Consider the following 17,978-nt stretch of genomic DNA (forward strand, 5'->3'; position numbering starts at 1 on the left):
GTTGGGTCACTGAGCCCAGATTATTCTGGTTCTTAACTTGTGCAGTTCATTTCTGAGAGAAACAAGCAGGCTACGGGCAACACACGACCTGTATGTCCAGCTACTTCATTTGTAGGACATTTGTACCACTGCATCGAGAGATCCCCAAAACAAAATGTTCAATTATATCTTGCTCTTTTCATCTGTTTTAAGAAGAAGAGCCTGGGCCAGTGAGATGGCCCAGAACGTAGGAACACTTGCTATATCAGCGTAAGGAGCTGAGGCCTCAGACCCACATGAAGGAGGAAAGAGTGCACTCATTCCGTAAAGTGTCTACACGTGCCCTCACACAGACACATCACACACAACACCAATGCGGGGTGTGTGCAGCGTGGTCAATGCGTGGTCCCCTAACAGCGGGAGCAGGGCTGTCTCCAACTCTGTCGTCTGCCACTGGATCCCTGTCGTAGCTGGGCTGCCTTGTCAGGCCCCAGGGGGGCATTTGGCTAGTCCTGCTGAGAGTTGAGAGGCCTGGGTGGGTTGGTACCCTAGTGGGGGTTTTCCTTTCTCTGAGAAAAAGGAAAGGAAATGGGGGGGAGGCAGGCATGAGGACAGGAGTGGGAGGGGAGGGAGGGGGATGGGATCAGGCTGCAAAGAGATTAAATTAATAAATAAATGAAAAAAGTAATAATATTAAAAAAATTTTAAAAAGCAAAAATCCAAACAGTGAAAAGCAGGGTAGTTATCGGTAGCTCAGTGATGCACGCTGGCCTAGGGGTAGGCATCCATGGGTTCTCCCTGGCACTTCAGAACCAAGCAGCCCACACAGAAAACCATGATTAAGGCCAGAGTTGGAATCAACCAAGATGTATAAAAGAAATGGAACATCTGCCTTCTTTCTTTTTCCTTTTTTGCTTTTTCTGAAGGTGACAGACACCAAGAAAATGGAAGAAGGCTTAAGAAGGCACAGGGCTTTGAAGCCTTTAGAAAGGTAAATATAAACCATATAAAATTTATACACTGGAAACACACTTCCAAGAAACACTCTTTTCAGACAAACTTTAATTTTTAAAATTTGAGCCTTTTCAACACAATAAAATGAGCCCCAAATATAATTTCGGTGAACCTGGAATGCAAGATAAAATCCACCGTACCCTGAATTCTGCTAGCTTAAAATGTATGAACATAGTATGCACAGCAGTGGAGAGTTTTATATTAGTTGTCGTCGGAAAACATTTTACTAAAATGTACAAGATGCCATGACAACAGAGTACCAAACAAAATATGGGTCATCGCAGACACTAACAGAGGTCCCTAGGGCACATTGCCTCTTTTCTTTTGCAAGGCTTTCATGAGGTCTGACATGAAATCTTGCTCGCCGCTCCCTGCTGTACCAGGGAGTCCTTGGTTTTCTTGCCGCTTGGGGGGCACTGGGGGCCTTTTGGGGGGCATTGGAGATGACTGGGAGAGACAGGGTGGGGGTGGTGGCGGGGGGTGGCAATTCGGGGTCTTCAGCAGCTGCAGGTGGTGGGGGGCGGTGGGGGCGGCGGCACGAAGTCCGGTGGCTCCTCTAGGAAGCCCAGGTTTGGCGGGGGAAGTTCGCAGTCGCTGTCCTCCTGGGGCGGTGGGGGCGGCGGCGGAGGCAGGAGGTTCTCCGGAGGGGCAGGGAAGGTACAGTTGCCTCTGCCCTTGGCCTTGGGTGGCAAGGCGGGGCTGCCACAGGTGTCTGAAGATCGTCTTACTGGAGGGGGTGGCGGTGGCAGGCTGGACTTAGGGCGATGATTCTCCCGGGTTGGTCCTGGGCAGTGGTTAGTCAAGCCTCGATTGTCATCCTTCAACAAAGTGACAACAGAGCTGTCACGGGTTTTGACAACACATCCATTATGTGACAGTGATGCTGATTGGGATTGCCCCATTCCTTCCCACACGGGGACTAAGTGTGATCATGAGCTCACCTTTCTCTAGGTAAGGAATGGTCCCAGATGCCTTTGACATCATTGTATGTGAGCTCTGAGTCAGGACTCTCTGTAACTGTCCATCTCAGCCACATTTCATCTAGGAAGTGTTTACTGCCTTTAGGTCACACACAGACCTTCCTCAGTAAGTCTTACACAGAAGTTGAATGTTTCTCTAAAGTATTAATAAATCCTAACTCCTTGTGGGGGTTCTCTCAGTTTCATTTCCAAGCAGATCTCATCTTGGGGCAACTCGAAGCCAGATGTTTCTCTAAGACTCCCTACTCCCAACCTAAGACAGGCCATCAATATCCTGGGAATATGAAGGAACACAATTTTGGTGGTGTGTTTGTGTATGTGTGCTTGTGTGTATGTGTATGTGCCACACCTTTGGTGGCGTAGAGGTAATCAAGGGGCATCTCAGAGTGTTCACAAAAATCTTCTCGCTTAAAATCTGGCCAAGAACTTGGGGCTGGAGAGGTCACAGTCTCTAGGGATGAACCTACTACTATTATTTTTGCTATATGGGCATATTCTTAAAGGCCTCCTAAACATTTATCTCTATATTCTTAGGTTAGTGCAGCTCAGTCCCCATCAGTGAAATGTCTTTGTGCAGAGGACAACAGTTAATGCCAAGACTCACACTGTTCACAGTGCAGAGAAGAAGTATGAGCAGAGTGCTCAATCATAAATGGAATATCTGTGTAATAGACCCTTCCCCCTGGTGCTGGTCCCCTTGAGCAAGGAGGAGCAGAAAGACCGTAAGAGCCAAAGGTTGGGGAAGACGAGGGTGAAAGTGCGCTCTGGACGGGACAGGACCGTGGCCTGCGCCGGATCCAGCTAGCTGGCGTTTCAGCACAGGAGGGGGAAGTACAGGGGCTCTCCCCCTAGCTAAGGATTCGTTGACTGTTGGTGGCTTCGAGGGGAGGGCGCGTCAGTTTTCTTTAGGAATGTGGTCCCTGGCAGGTTTACCATGACCCAGTGGACCGCCCTATACCCATGCGTACACAGGCAACATTGGCCTCGGTGGGTTATAAGAAAAAAGAGAACATGGAGTTGGGAAGGAAGAGTGTGTGGAAGTAAGAAGTTCCTGAGAGGAGTTGGAGTGGGGACTGAAATACCTTGTGTGCGTGTATGAAATTCTCAGCAGATACAGAATATTATACTAAAACCCTTCGCTTGGATACTCTGCGTGGTTAGGATTAAGAGTGCAGAAGGGAGGAAACCAAGAGAAACAACCCTGGCTGGGTGATGGCCGTTTCACTCTCCCTGCTGGAGTGCATGTTCCACTGTTCCCTTGATTGTCTATGCACTATTGTTCCCGGAACAAAGGTTCCAGTTCCCAGATTTCAGACTTCAAAGGAGGAGCCAATCATACTTTGCCCCTCTACTACAGAGGCTCCCAGAAGGAAGCAGCTGGAAGCAGGACACCTGGTCTAAACTCTTCGTCTACCTTTCCTTTCTTTTCCTGTATGTGTGTGATGAAAGTCAAGCATAAATTGAATATGATATGCTTCATGTAATAATGAGACCAAGTGAGATAAGCCATTGATGAGTTCCTAACATAAAATCATGCATGTGTGGAGGACAGAACACCTGGCCTGGCTCTAGACTCTAAAGTCAAGAGAGAACTTGACGACAATAATAACAGCAGTGTATTTCTGTAGCAGTGTATTTATATAAAGGCAGCGTCCCGGCAATTTCAGGCAGCTGAATTGAATGGCTATCTTCTTGTGCAAACCATCATCATTTTAGTTTACATTTTATCAGCTTCTGTTTTATTTATTTTTTTCCCTTAACAGCCTGAACTACAGAATATTAAATTTAGATTTTTCTAATAAAGTACTTTTTGATGAGTTTCAGTTTTTTTCACTTATTTACTTGGCATGCTAAGCTTGTGATATATTTCTTAAAAATTTTGGCTCAGGCAGCTTGAGTATTGGTATTAACAGAAATCATTTCTATTCTGGTGTTCATTTATCTCTTTGGCTCTTAAAAACACTTCTTTTTGACTAATGTTACAGAAATAATGAAAATATGACAGAAAGAAAATTGCATGGTGAGACTGTCAGGCGTGGATAGAGCGGAGAAGCAGCTTTTAAAAGCCTAAAACGGCTTTCAAAAACTATAAGGCTTTCAGGAAACAGCAACATTTACTTTCTACCACTGAAGCGGCGAATGAAGTAAAGTATTGAAGCTGTGCACAAGGACTGTAATACGTGGAGACAGCCACAACTATTTAAAGCTGTTCCGAACCCCATGAAATACTCAGTAGAAATTACAGTCTTCTGAGATATCCGAATTGGATTAATAACTGAATTACAATCAACTATTGGCTTTATATACATTGAAATTAACCTTTATTAGTCTCTTTTATAGAAAAAAGTTATGGAGGATGTTATTTTACACAGCCTATCTATCTATCTGTCTATCTGTCTGTCTGTCTATCTATCCTTCATTCTTTCTATCTGTCTATCGATCTTCGTAGTGCAGGTGATGGAACCCAGGGCCTCACACCCTCACGCCTGATCTTGGTTAGTATCTAAATGTTTTTTTTCTCTCCATCATTCTGAGCATGCGTTCAAGTCAGTAGCCAGAAAATATAAAATGCGCATTTCATACGTGGACTCTTTTTAGGAGTCTTCTGATCCAGTTTGGGGGCTCACTTCATATAGGGCTTCCGACTAATTTTCAATTGCTCTAATTAATTAAAAAATCAAAAATCTCAAGGGCTAAGGAACATGAAAGTCACTACCTGAAGGAAATTCCTCTGTTACAGTAAACACAGCTAACGAACACTAGGACGTGACAAAGCAGTGTGATTAATACCTGATTCTAACGTTCACCTCCAGCCTTGGGAGCTTTAGGGTAAAATATGACCCCATCTCCTAAATGAAATTATAGTACAGTGTCTTCCCGGTTGTATTTGGAACTGTACTTGGGTTTTTGAGAAGAAAAGGTACCAGGACCAGCTCAGAAGGCGGGCTTTCTTTAGGTATCGCTCAATAGGCTTTGCAAGGGTTTGTCGTTTACCTTAGTTGTTTCCACTTGTGCCTGGGCCTCTTGGAGGATATCACCTGCAGAAGGTGCAGCCTGGGGCACCTGACCATTGGGCTGGCTGGTGCCTGTTTTAAGTCCTGAGGGAGCAGAAGAGAAAATAGAGTGAGAAGGCATTTTCAGTACTCTTCAAGGAGAATCTGCAAGTACAAAGCACTTTACATCATAACGCAAAAGGCAACACTCACAAATATTTCACAATGCCTTATGAAAAATCTTAGGTCCCGTGTGGGGTATGCCTCTGAGGTTAAGAATGTCCTTGGCATGTGTAGAGACTTGTGTTTAGTTAAAAATCACAAGGCTTCTAGTAAACACTAAGATTTTGCAGTGGGCAGCAGTCAATGGACAAACACATAACTGATCAAGGCAGAGAATTAGAGACAGTGCTTAGCCCTAAAATGGGCAAATCTTTGTTGCCCTCCATCCACCAAGGTTCAGGGAGTGCCCTTGAAAAGGAGGAGCAAAGAATATCAGAGCTAGATGACAGGAGGAGGGCTGTGAAATGCTGTCCAGATATCACATGGCTATGGCACTCACAAACTCATACCAGCTGTGCTGACCTGCACAAGAGCAGTCCAGCCGAAACTCAGGCGCTTTCAATTCCTGTGCCTCACTGATGAGCTACTGGCAGCTAGTAGCTGCTGGAGAAGGGAAAATTTGTTTAAAATATGTGGTCACTGGTAGATTTCCCAAGATACCATGGATATTCCTACATCCAAGCACATAAAGGCAGTACTAATTGGGTTTAGTGTCTTATTTTTAAAAAGAAAGAGGATATGACCTGAAAGAGGGCCTTACTGGGAGGACTGGAGGGTGGCAGGCAGAGATCTGACCAGGCTTCATTGCAAGCATGCATGAAATTCTCAGGAATAAAAAAAAATATTAAAAAATTGCTGTTTGAGATGCTGATGTTTCATGAAATGACTATTAAAATAATTTTAACTTGACATTAGGACAGAATTTCCAATGATTTCTGAAATAGCCCTAAACATACTCTTGCCATTTTTTTGCACTATGTATTTGAGCAAAGTGGCATTCTCAGCATTGATGGTTATAAAATCAGAATAAGGATCAACTCTAAAAAACACTTAAGATGTTCTATGCCTTGCAGTTCAAATATTCAGCCAAGATTTAGTTCTCCATGTAAAAATTAAATAAAGCATCCACATTTCATTAGTATATAAATTTTATTTCATCTTTAATAAATGGTAAAATTACATCCATAGAAAATTGTCTTTAAGATACCACTCTTTATGATTCATTATCAGCAAATGTTTGATTTGTATACTTGCTTTATACTGGACACTGGCTTCTATCTATACTACACAGTTCCCTCAGCTATGAAATGGGGTTATAATCTACATGCTGTGGAGCAATTAAATATGTAAATTCTATACCCATGATCCAAATCGACCACTGACCAAAAGCATTTGAAAATGAATGACTTTTACTGAACATTTGCAGGTTTTTCTTTGTCACTATTTCTAAACAAGATAGCATAACAACTATGGACTTGCACAGTGCTCAAGGGGTCCTAGAGTCTGTCACAGATACCAAAGCCCGGAGCTCTCTGTAGAGCAGCAAACTCGTTAGGTACCTTAGTTAACTATACCAGCCTTGACGAACACAGATCAAGGCTGTTACCTCAAACGTGATGCCCAGCACTGAGCGTGAGGCTCCAGCCGTGAGGTCACTGAGGAAAAGCAGCAGGCATGGTCCCATATCTGCTCTGAGGGTTCTGCTAGGTACTGATGAGCCTTGAACTGCATGATACTTTGATGTGTGTTTTGATAAGACACATCTTGCCGCCCACCCTAAAATCATGGGCAACAGTTTATTTATGGGCCTATTTTGGAAAAGTAGCCAAAGCTTTGTGAAAAGTCACTTGTAACTAGACACAGGGGACTGCATTCCAAACACTGTCTACAAAGTTTGCTTTCATTTTATTTTATTCTATTTTATCTCCTTCCCCTCTTTCTCTCTGTTCTTTGTATGTGTGCATATGTATGTGGACAGATGTGCTCATGCATGTGTGGTGACCAGAGGTTGACAGCAGGATCCCTTCCTTAATTACTTCTTCACATCATTATTATTATTAGTTTTTTTAGACAGAGTCTTTCATTATGCAAGGCCACCTAGCTCTGCCCTCTGCTGCCTGGAGCCACAGACTTGAAGTCATGTAGCTGGGAATGAGACTAAAATGAAAGTACTCTAAAAGGAGATAAACAACACATTGATCCTGCTGGTTCCGGGTAATACAAAGCTATTGTCAATCCGCAGGCTGAAATGGCTTAGTGTTAAAGGCTACATTTATCTACAGGTTAAGAGCAAACTGGGTCATTTTTGCATGGATTTTTCCATCTCCTCCGAGGGGTGCTAGGATTACAAATGTGCATTCATCTGGCTTTCAGGGTGCTAAGGATTGGAACTCGGTTCTCATACTCACACAGCAAAACTTTCCCCACTGAGCCAGCTCCCTAGTTTCCTAGAGTTTGCATTTTCAGTGTATGGGCATGAACCCCAAGCGTGGTGACGGCATGTGAATCTCTTCTCTGCTTTACCTGTAGAAGGCTGAGCTGACACCGCTGTACCAACAGTCCCCAGGTTTGTCCACCTACTGGCCAGCCCAGCTCTCTCCACAGCCCGCTGATAGTTCTCATACAGGGTCTTTCCATACTAGGGAGGAAAGAGAAGAAGGAAAGGAATCCATTTATTTCAAATTTTGTATTCCACTGCAATACAAATCTTGAGAGAGAAAAAAGTGCCATAATTCTTCTGGTCCAAGTTGGTTTGGGGGACTATATTTCACAGATTGCTCTTTCAAATGTTAACAATTTTTTAGATTAGCACAATCGCTGAATTCTCCCATCTACACATCAGAGGATAGGGCTAGCCACAAAATTTTGATCACAAGTCTTCATGTAACTGTTCAGTAGAGTTAAACGCCCTCCTTTGCTCTCTCTCCCTTTTATGGTGGGATCAACCCCAGGGACTCACACTTGCCAGGCAAGTGCTCTACCACTAAAGTACACACCCTTAGCCCAATCTTGAGTTTCTTAATTGCACATATGTTTGCAATTCTCTCTGTGAATCTGAAAAGTCAACTCTGATTCTCAAGCCCCTGGATGGGTGTGTTCTTGTGTAGTTAATACTATACCATAGTAAGTGAGTGACTCCACCTAAGGGGGGTACCCGACAAACAGACAAGACAACATCTGTACTCAGGAGTGGCGAAATTCTGGTGCTGGTAAGTGACCTTGTTGGCTTACCCAAGAACAGGTGAAGCTGAACTCACACTCACCTTGGCGATTCTTATTCCCATAATCCATTGTTTGAGAGTTCTTGCGTCATCGCAGCAGAGATACTTGATATACTGAGATTCCTTCTGAATTTGAGGGTGCTACACAGAAACAGTGTTGAAGACAATTAACAGACTCAGCTTATTAAAAGCCCAAAGTACCTTTCGAAATAAAAAACACTTAAAGAGAAACTAAGACAATATATATTTACTGAGATGGAGGCAAAAGTATCTGGTTATAGTTTTATCATCAGGACAAAGGCGTCATCGTGAACCCCAGGCTGGCCTTGAACTCATGATCCTCCCATCTCAGTTTTCCCCGAAGTTGAGATTACAGATTAGTACACCCAGCTATAGGAACTTTTAAAAACTGCTAAACTGGCAGCCTGGTGGCACAGGCCTGCCACCTCAGCTACCAGGGAGACTGAGGAAAGAGGACTGCTAGGTTGAGATCTGCTTGAGGAACTTCATGAGACCTTGTCCCAAAAATAAAAGGTACCAAAAAGACTGGGGGTGTAGTTTAGTCACAGCACGCTGGTTAGGCTGTGTGAGGCCCTGGTCCAACACCCAGCACTATTAAGAAAAAGGTCAAACTTTGAACAGATTTAAGAAGCCTGTTATATGCTCCAATCCTAAACACTTCTTACAGTGCATGTCAGTAATAATTTTATTTCTCACTTTTAAATGCTGGGATCTTTCACATCTGTCCCTCACTGAAACCAAGTTGCTTCTCTATCAGATAAAGGGACTTACTTGGCAGTTTACGTCACAGCACTAATGCTTATAAAAATCATGGTCTTTTACCCCTCCCCCAAATCTAGCCCACAGGTCATTTCTTTTACAAAGAATGATCTCCCCCCCCCCCCACACGGGCATATCCTCTGTGGGAGGATGGCATGCAGAGTGTTTCTGTCTGTCCTTAAGTGGTCATAAACAATGTGTGTGCACACATGTGCCTGTGTGTGTAAGCGTGCATGTGTGCAGGCCTTATATAGTTCCCAGGAGTTCACGGAAGAGCTATGTGGCATACAGAAGATGTGTCTCTTTCTTGGTTCTCTTTCCGTGCAGCCCCTGTTTCTATCTGCTCTGACATAGTGAACTCTATTGGATGGGAACTTTCCTGCCTTGTTTGTTTTGGAAGATCCTTGGTGCTTAGTACATGCCTGGCACATGGCAGAACTGCAGCCCAGATGCCAAAAATAATTGTTTAAGAAATAAATAAGCATAGCATTCACTATTGCATCAGAAATATTGCAGCCATAGGGTAAGAGGCTGGCAACTAAACCTAGAGTCTGAAGTATGTGTCTTGACAATCTTTATGGGTCATTATAGCTTCTATTCTATTTTATTGTAGAAAAAGTACCAACTAAATGTGAGCATGTGTGAATGTATGAGTGTGTGGCTTCCTCAGAGTCACTTGCTAGTCTTGCCTGGATCTGCATGGACCAGTGCTACTAAATGACCAAAGAGGTGCCAGACCTGGGAGCATCTACTTTTGGCTTCCACGGGAGAGAAGGAGTGAAACAGCAATTCCCCTCTAAGGTGCTGCGTAGACTTTTCTACTCTTGCATTCAGCACACTCACTGACCTTCAGGGAAGAAGCTAATCTTCAAAAGCGATCTGAGTACAGGACATAGCATTATGTTTGACATGCCCAACCCTGCAAGACACATAGACTATAACAGCTCCAGTTAATTCAGGCTCTCTCTCTCTCTCTCTCTCTCTCTCTCTCTCTCTGTGTGTGTCTCTCTCTGTGTGTGTGCCTGTCTCTCTCTTTCTTGGTTTTTCTGATATAGGGTTTTTCTGTGTAGGCCTGGCTGTCCTGGAACTCACAGAGATCTGCCTGCCTCTGCTTCCTGAGTGCTGGGATTAAAGGTGTGTGCTACCATCACCTGGCCTAGTTCTGGTTTCAAAATTATAAAACTGGTGTTTGGCGAGCCCACTATATGTCTTTTGACCCTATATAATTTCTGAACTTATACTGAGCCACTGAATACAAACACCAGTATAGATACTACAGGGAAAAAACAAATGAAACCAAAAGGAAACAACAATAACAACAAACCCCAAACCCAGAAAATGTAAAGATTTTCTGTCCACGGTTTTTCTTGGAACTGAGAAAAGCTGACCCTTTTAATCAGATTACTTCCTTTACTGAGGCGACTTCAGCCCTCAGAATTGTATGAGCCTGGGTTAGAAGCCAGTTCAGCCTGCCCTAGAAGTCAGATTCCTCATTCCAGACAACTCCACGGGTACGCAGACTATTGCTGTAGTTCTCCAGTCCACCCAGCAGATGGCGGCAAATACTTTTGGATGGCTGCTGCACCCTGTATTGTTCTTTTGTTCAAAGCTTGCTCAGAAATTCTCAATGTTCCCGTTAGTACTGTAAACCTTACTGCAACAATCACGTTCTTGGGAGGACCTTAAAATCGGAAACATCAATCAAATCAAGCAGCTCTGTCCAATAGCAAAAAGGATTTATTAACCTCAAGGTCATATTGGCAGCTGGAATGTGGCATTCCATAAATGCCCGCAGCATTCTCAGCAACTATATTCACAGAACCAAACCAAAGCGTTTGAACCGGTATCAGTATCAGAACAACAGCTGCCTGACTTACAACAGAAGTTGTGTTCTGACTACCATGTCAGAAGAGCATTGCTCTCATCAGCAATTCATATTTAAATTCTTCTTACGAAAGCACCAGTAGTGATGGCTCAACAATTAATAGGGCTTGCTCCACAGGCATGAAGACCACCCATTGGATCCCAGCGCCCCGTAACAGGCTGGGCATCCTGGCTCCGAGCTGGGCAGAGACAGGAAGCTTGTCGGGGTTTACTGGCTTCCAGCATGAGAAGTGAGGCCCAGCTTTAAGAAGAAGACACTAGATGGCCTCTTCTGGCCTCTGCGTAGACTTGCACACACGTATGTACATACATTTACATAGATACACAAACATGTAAAGAAATAAGTAAAGTAATAGAAAAATGTCTAAGTTTTCCTCCTGAGACATTTAGAAATATGATGCTGCTACCTTGGGCTTACTATTACTATTAACTGTTTCATGTAACTGTGGTTTTGGTGAGGTCATAGGAGTCCAGTTCTCAGAAGCGGTCTGCAAACTGTGTACACTGCAGTGCACCGGTGTTCGCGTAGCGGGGACCACTCCCTTTGAGAAGTACAGTACTTAATATGTTTAACAGTAACATACTCAAATGTTATTCACCTAAATAAAGTAAAATATGATCATACCCTGAAATCAGATGGCTTTAATATAAAACAGAGGCCTCTATGTTTCTCCCAATCCTCCGACTTTGTGGTTCTGAGGTGAGCTGGTTGGTAGACACCAATTTCACAATTTGGAGATTCTACAGGCTCTGGGACAAAGTCACAATGCTGGCTTTGGTCACCTCACCTCACCTCACCTCACCTCACCTCACCTCACCTCACCTCACCTCACCTCACCTCACCTGTGTTATAAGGAAGGGCTCACTTCCTTATAACACAATCTTTGGTGGATAAATCACTTGCAAAAGGGCTTAAAGAAAGCACTGGATCAGTGCCATGAGCCAGAAGTCCCTCATCATCCTGTTGCTCCTGATCTTGAAAAAGAGAAGCTCCTAGAGCATGTGAGGTCACAGCCATTACAGAGCGTTCTTGCTGAAAGAACAGACCCTAGTATCCTCTAAACTTACAAAATGGTTGAGTACAACAGACAAGGTTAGGCAACTTATCTTCATGTAAAGATAACATCAGAATCCAAACTAGAATAAAAGTTCTGGGAGCTGACAAATATCATCCTGGGTTTGTAAACAGATAGCTCATACCATAACTGAGGAATGGTGGAGACATCAAATGTGTGATTATTCTCTGGTTTCACAGTAAAAAGTTTAAAAAGGGCTGAAAAGACATTTTGAGTGAGTGTCCGAATGTTTGGGGAATATCAGGAAGGTTTGGAGAGAGGCAGGGCCCTCTGCTGGGGCAGGGCTGTTTGTAGGCTCTGGGGGCTACTGGACATTTTAAAGCAGCAATGAAGCCAAACTTTGGGCAAAGTGCAGGGAATCTTATGAAAGACGGGGGAGAGAGAAAGACCTGGAGAGGATGGGAGTGCCACAAGGAGAGCAACAGAACCAAAAATCTGGGCTCAGGGGTCTTTTCTGAGACTGATACTCCAAACAAGGACCATGCATGGAGATAACCTAGAACCCTTGCACAGATGTAGCCCATGGCAGCTCAGTATCCAAGAGGGTTACCTAGTAATGGGAAGAGGGACTGTCTCTGACATGAACTCAGTTGCTGGTTCTTTGATCACTCCCCGCCCCCCTGAGGGGGAAAGCAGCCTTACCAGGCTACAAAGACAATGCAGCCAGTCCTGATGAGACCTGATAAGCTAGGGTCAGGTAGAAGGGGAGGAGGTCCTCCCCATCAGTGGACTTGGAGAGGGGCATAGGAGGAGAAGATGGAGGCAGGGTAGGATAGGAAGGGAATGAGGGAGGGAGCTACAGCTGGGATACAAAGTGAATAAACTCTAATTAATATAAAAAATAAAAATTTAATTAAAAAACAGTGATGATGCTGAAGTTGACATGGAAGCTGAGCTTGATGAATGACTAGAGAGAGAGAAAGGAGCAAGTGGGAGACACTGATATAAAATTAGAAGGACCTTCAGGATGAGAAGTGGGAGAGTGAAGGGATTTAAGGGTGATTTCTCTGTAGTTCATAGCTTGGTAAAACAGGTGCCTATTGCAGAATTATGTCTGAGGTAAAAGGTATGTCACACTACTGTGCATAATGGGTGTTGATAGATATCATCAGGTTAAGTTGAAGTTACATTGAATTAGTGTGTGCCCATCACGCTCCTTCCTTATAAGAAGAGAAGAATAGACACAGACATGCCCAGTGAAGATGATCAAGTGCTGAAGCAAAGGGGGCTGGCATCACCTAGCTGCAAGAAAAGAAATGCAAGTGCTGAGGCAAACTTCCAGAACCCAGGGAAGAATCCAAAAGTCTTGAGACTTCTTTAGAAGTAACTCGGCCTTTTTCCTTTGTTCTTTTTTAAGACATGATCTCATGCTGCCCAGGGTAGCCTTGAACTTAGGGCTCTTCTGCCTCAGACTCCATAGTGTTGGAACTTACCATGCTGAGCTCTAGCCTTTTGTGTGTGTATGTGTGTGTGTATAAGAGGACAACTTTTGAGAGTCAGTTCCCTCCATCACCATGGTTCCAGAAACTGAACTCAAGGCTTGCATGACAAGCACTTTTCCCCCAACGCTGATTTTAAAACACAAGAGCACTAAATTTCTATTGTCTTTAAGTCAATTAGTAAGTAGTGTGTTGGGGAAGGAGTGAGTGGAAAAGTATTACAGAGGTGACAGGATCATTAATTTGGGGAGAGAAAACTAAGAGAAGGGATTGGTAAGGATGGTGAGGAGGTGGAGGCATTGTCTAGAAGGTGATGGTTCAGGTACCCCTTGGATTTGTAGTTACTACAGGTGAGAAGTGGTGAGCCCATTACCACAGTTAGGAATATTTTGCATATAGGTAGTAGCTGGACTATGACAAGGAATATAAATTCTCAGAGAGAGCAGCAGCAGTTAAGGTAAGAATCACACTCAACCACACTCAAAGCCAAGTGTGTATAACTTTTTCTGCATTCCCAGCTTTAAACCTACAGTTTTCCCTGAATCTCAGCAGAAACCCCATTTATAGTAAAAGGCATGTCTTAAATGCCTTATACATTTCTCGTGGCTGACGTTTTTGCCTTACCAGATTGTAATCCTATATCAAAGTACATTTGGAACTACACTATACTCTTACTTACTGAAGAAGAGAGAAAACATTTCTTAGCAACTCTTAAGACATAACATGAAGGTCACTAAAATGGAGATCGCTCTTCTTTGAGAAGTCCATAGCCATGCCAAAGCATGTCTTCTCATTTCACTCCGATCCTCTATCAACTCATGTGCATAAATGTATTCTAATCTTTCTTGTAAATAAACTCCAACTCTACCTCAAATAAGCTCATCCTAAAATCTTTTCTGCAGCCAAGTCTTAGCTTTACCTAAGTGGAAATCCATGAGAATAAGGCAAGTCCCAGGCTACTGACAGCCATTCTGGGCTGCAGCATCACTAATAATCTGGAATCCTAGCAAAAAGTGTCTGGAAGAACAGCACCGGAGCCACACTGCTGAGCTCTCATCTGGACTTGGGCACTTAGAGCTCAAGTTCTATATCCATGAACGGAATGCCTTAAAACTGCCATTATCATCACCATCCTTACAACACAAGCAGTGGGTACAGATGTGCAAAACTCAGAAGGAGGCAGGGTGCTCTCCCAGCTCCTCCTGATCCCAACAGTGGGACCCCAAGACCTTTGTACTTAGGGATATTGTTCCTGGAGTGTTTTCTCTTCAGTTACTATCTCCCTTTCACTTCATTTATGTCTTTTGCTAAATGTCACTATCTTCCCCGGACTATGGGGTCCACGGGATCCTGGCCCTAGCTCTGGTGGGCTCTGTCCCATATCCTGCTCTGTTTAGATTCACAGCGATATGATTTGTTACTGGTCATCACATGCTTTTCTTCAATGCCAGTCCCTCACACTGGCCATAAACTCGAAAACAGGGATCATTATGCATTTGGTTTACTTCATTTACTATGCACCTGGAATGTGCTCAGATGATAGCTGTCATTCAGTAACTGCTGAGTGAGTGAGTGAGTGAGGAGGGAGGGAATCCAGCTCTCTGCGTCACTTCAGTCCCTTTACAGCCATGGTTCTGGGTCTCACCTGATGACCACAGGATTTCTCTACAGGAGCCATGTCAGCATTTGGGGCCATGTCACCCAGTGCGGGCTTGTTTTGTACATTATTAATATCTAATGGCTCTGCCTTTGACTAGATGCCAGTAAGCAGTGCCTGGTACCTGTCTCAAGTTATGAATGTCAGAATGCCTCTAGACATAACCAAGAATCAAAAGTCTGGATGAGAACCACTAGGAAAGTGTTGTGATGACTAGGTTGGTACGGTGTTCATCATTGTTAAAATTAGTGATAAATTACGAAACGTTGGATACACAGTAATGGAAAGAACAGTATGTTTAAACAAAAGCTATATAATATTGAGTCCTTAACGAAGCCAGGAATTCCAGAAAATATTTTATTACAATAAGCAATAGTAATTGTTGATAGAGACAAATTATTGAATGGCTTGGCTGAATTATTATATAAAGACAAGAACAAATGCAAACAAATTTACCTTAGTCTTAAGTCCAGAGCTCTGTAGGTCAAAAGACACTCAGTACATCAAGTGTACTTATAACAATAACCCATCATGGTCTGAGATTCTAATTTTAAAATGTGTAAGCTACATCAAACCTCTGTAATGCACATCGTCTTCTGACAACACACACCTTGAAGAGTTTTACAACCCAGGCCTGGCATGGTGCCACCCACCTGTAGCTCCAGGACTTGGAAGGTGAAAGTAAAAGGATCAAGGGGCCTAGGACAGCGTCAGCTATATAGCCACCTTGAGGCCAGCCTGGGATACATGAGACTTAAAAAAAAAAAAAAAAAGGTTTACAGCCTTTTTAAGTTTTTCTTCTCTGTATTATTTTTCTATAAAACATTGGCAAGATCATATAAAAAACTTCATACAGTGGAACAAAAATACAATTAGTAAAGAATTGAAAACTGGTCTGTTTTATTAGTGGAATTTTAAATTAATTTGTTCAAAATATGAAACTTATATTTCCAGAATTGATAAAGGCCTGGACAGATTTAAAATTTTAGGACCAGGTGAACTCTTTGGGGGACGTAACTTGATAGATATACCGTACTTTGTTATTTTGGTTTAAAGCTACACATTTTAGAATACCATACTTAAATTTTATGAAATAATACTTAACATTTTTCCTTAAAAGCAAATAATAATTGAAATGGCTTAGAAGTTTAAATCAGTAATTCATGACATACCTTTAAAACGAAGCAGTGCTCAGTGGGTGCTTTGTATTTCATTTTACACTGAATCCCATAGTAAATGTTAACATTTTCAAACTGTATAAAACATGCCAGATCTCGGGATGTCTAAGAAGACAGGAAAAAAAAAATCGCTGATATGGCAGTTACTAATTTCCCCAGTTTTTTTTTTTTTTTTTTTTTTTTTTTTTTTGGATACTGCAACAAACGTTCTTTTAGTAGATAAAATATTGAATTTTTAGATAATTTATATGAACATCTTCTGTGCACAGTTTTCTTTAAGCCAAGCCAGCATAAAAGATGACACTCAGTGCGGGTCCTGCAAGGGAAGGAAAGATGACATGGCTGTCTGAGCATCTCTCCTGGACGCTTGGACTGAGAATCAACTGACCACGCACTGCTGTTACTGATAAAATCACAACAAGGTGATGACCACTGTCGGGAACTTTACTGTGACTTTTGCTATTTGAAGTCAGTAGTGGGATTTGTGACTAAGCATCAGAAAAATAAAAAGCAAGTCCCCTCAGAATGCACAATGAGCAGTAAATTTGATATTTAGGAAATCAGCATGCGCTCCGTGCTCTTTCATGCCTTCTCTTTAGGCTGCCAGGGTTGCCATGGAAACAGAGACCTCTTCTCTGTGGATAAAATGTGTTGTGAAAATGGCAGCCCCTAATCTACATATTTGGTTCCACCTCGATTACACATTTGTTCTGCTATTTGTTGCCTTTTCCTGCATGTTCTAGAACCCCACCTAGTTACTGAACAAAGAATACAGACCAGGAACTCTATACCATACATGATAACTTACTCCTGTAGGAAAAGCAGGATTATTTTTCTTTTCTGATTTTTAATTACAAAACAACATACACTCACCACAGTTAAATTTATATCATACACATTTTCTTTTATCAGCTCCTCCTTCTTCCTGTTTTTATTCCTCTTTAGAGGTACCACAGGTAAAATAGATCGATAGAATCCTAAATGTTCTGTAGTATAGTTTTTCTTGCATTTATTTATTAATCATCTATCTATCTATCTATCTATCTATCTATCTATCTATCTATCTATCTATTATCTATCTATCTAACAATTATTTGTTTCTCTTTAGGTTAGGCATAGACCCTCTTATATATATACATATATAATTGTATAAACATATTATACATATATACACATATATACCTACTCACATATTTATGTATATAATTGTTTCTCAGTGGGGATGGAACCCAAGGCTTGTGCAGCCAGGGTAGTTCTCTACTCAAGGCAGTGGGTGACGAAAGGCTGTTTTCTGGACTCAGCAGGGCAGTTGCACATAAGGAACTCACAGAGGCCAAACAAAATCCCAGCATAGGGTGGAGAAATGGGCAAAAAGCTGCTGCGGGAGGGAGAGCCAGGATTTTTTAAGGGCGTGACTCCTGATAGGCCAACCATCCTTCAGAGGATAGCCAAACACCCAAGAGGATTCGGGTAACAGAAATTAGACTCAATGAGTTAAAACAAACAAAAGACAGAAAGCTGGCTGGGTAGGGAAAGGAAACAGATACGAGATAAGTTGAGGGAAGGGAGGTGAATATGATCAAAATACATTGTATGAAACTCTGAAAATTTAAATCACACATGAGCTTTCACTACAAACACTGTTTCCTTACTTGTTCACATTCCTTGTTAGGACACAGTTGCATGCGTATACCCACAACGCATGAGAAGATAT

General features: G+C 42.6%; 1 protein-coding gene across 1 annotated transcript in view; it reads right to left on the reverse strand.

Annotated features, from left to right (window-relative positions):
* Positions 1 to 1,023: 1,023 nt before the first annotated feature.
* Apbb1ip (amyloid beta precursor protein binding family B member 1 interacting protein) overlaps positions 1,024 to 17,978 on the reverse strand; it is a 97,363-nt gene continuing 80,408 nt past the window's right edge. The window contains 7 exon segments of the mRNA XM_021654601.2: positions 1,024 to 1,473; positions 1,475 to 1,513; positions 1,515 to 1,811; positions 4,968 to 5,071; positions 7,553 to 7,667; positions 8,293 to 8,391; positions 16,259 to 16,369. Of these exon segments, the coding sequence (XP_021510276.2) occupies positions 1,294 to 1,473; positions 1,475 to 1,513; positions 1,515 to 1,811; positions 4,968 to 5,071; positions 7,553 to 7,667; positions 8,293 to 8,391; positions 16,259 to 16,369 (945 nt within the window). The 3' untranslated portion in view covers positions 1,024 to 1,293.

This window comes from Meriones unguiculatus, chromosome 7, assembly GCF_030254825.1.
Source record: "Meriones unguiculatus strain TT.TT164.6M chromosome 7, Bangor_MerUng_6.1, whole genome shotgun sequence".
Classification (NCBI taxonomy): domain Eukaryota; kingdom Metazoa; phylum Chordata; class Mammalia; order Rodentia; family Muridae; genus Meriones; species Meriones unguiculatus.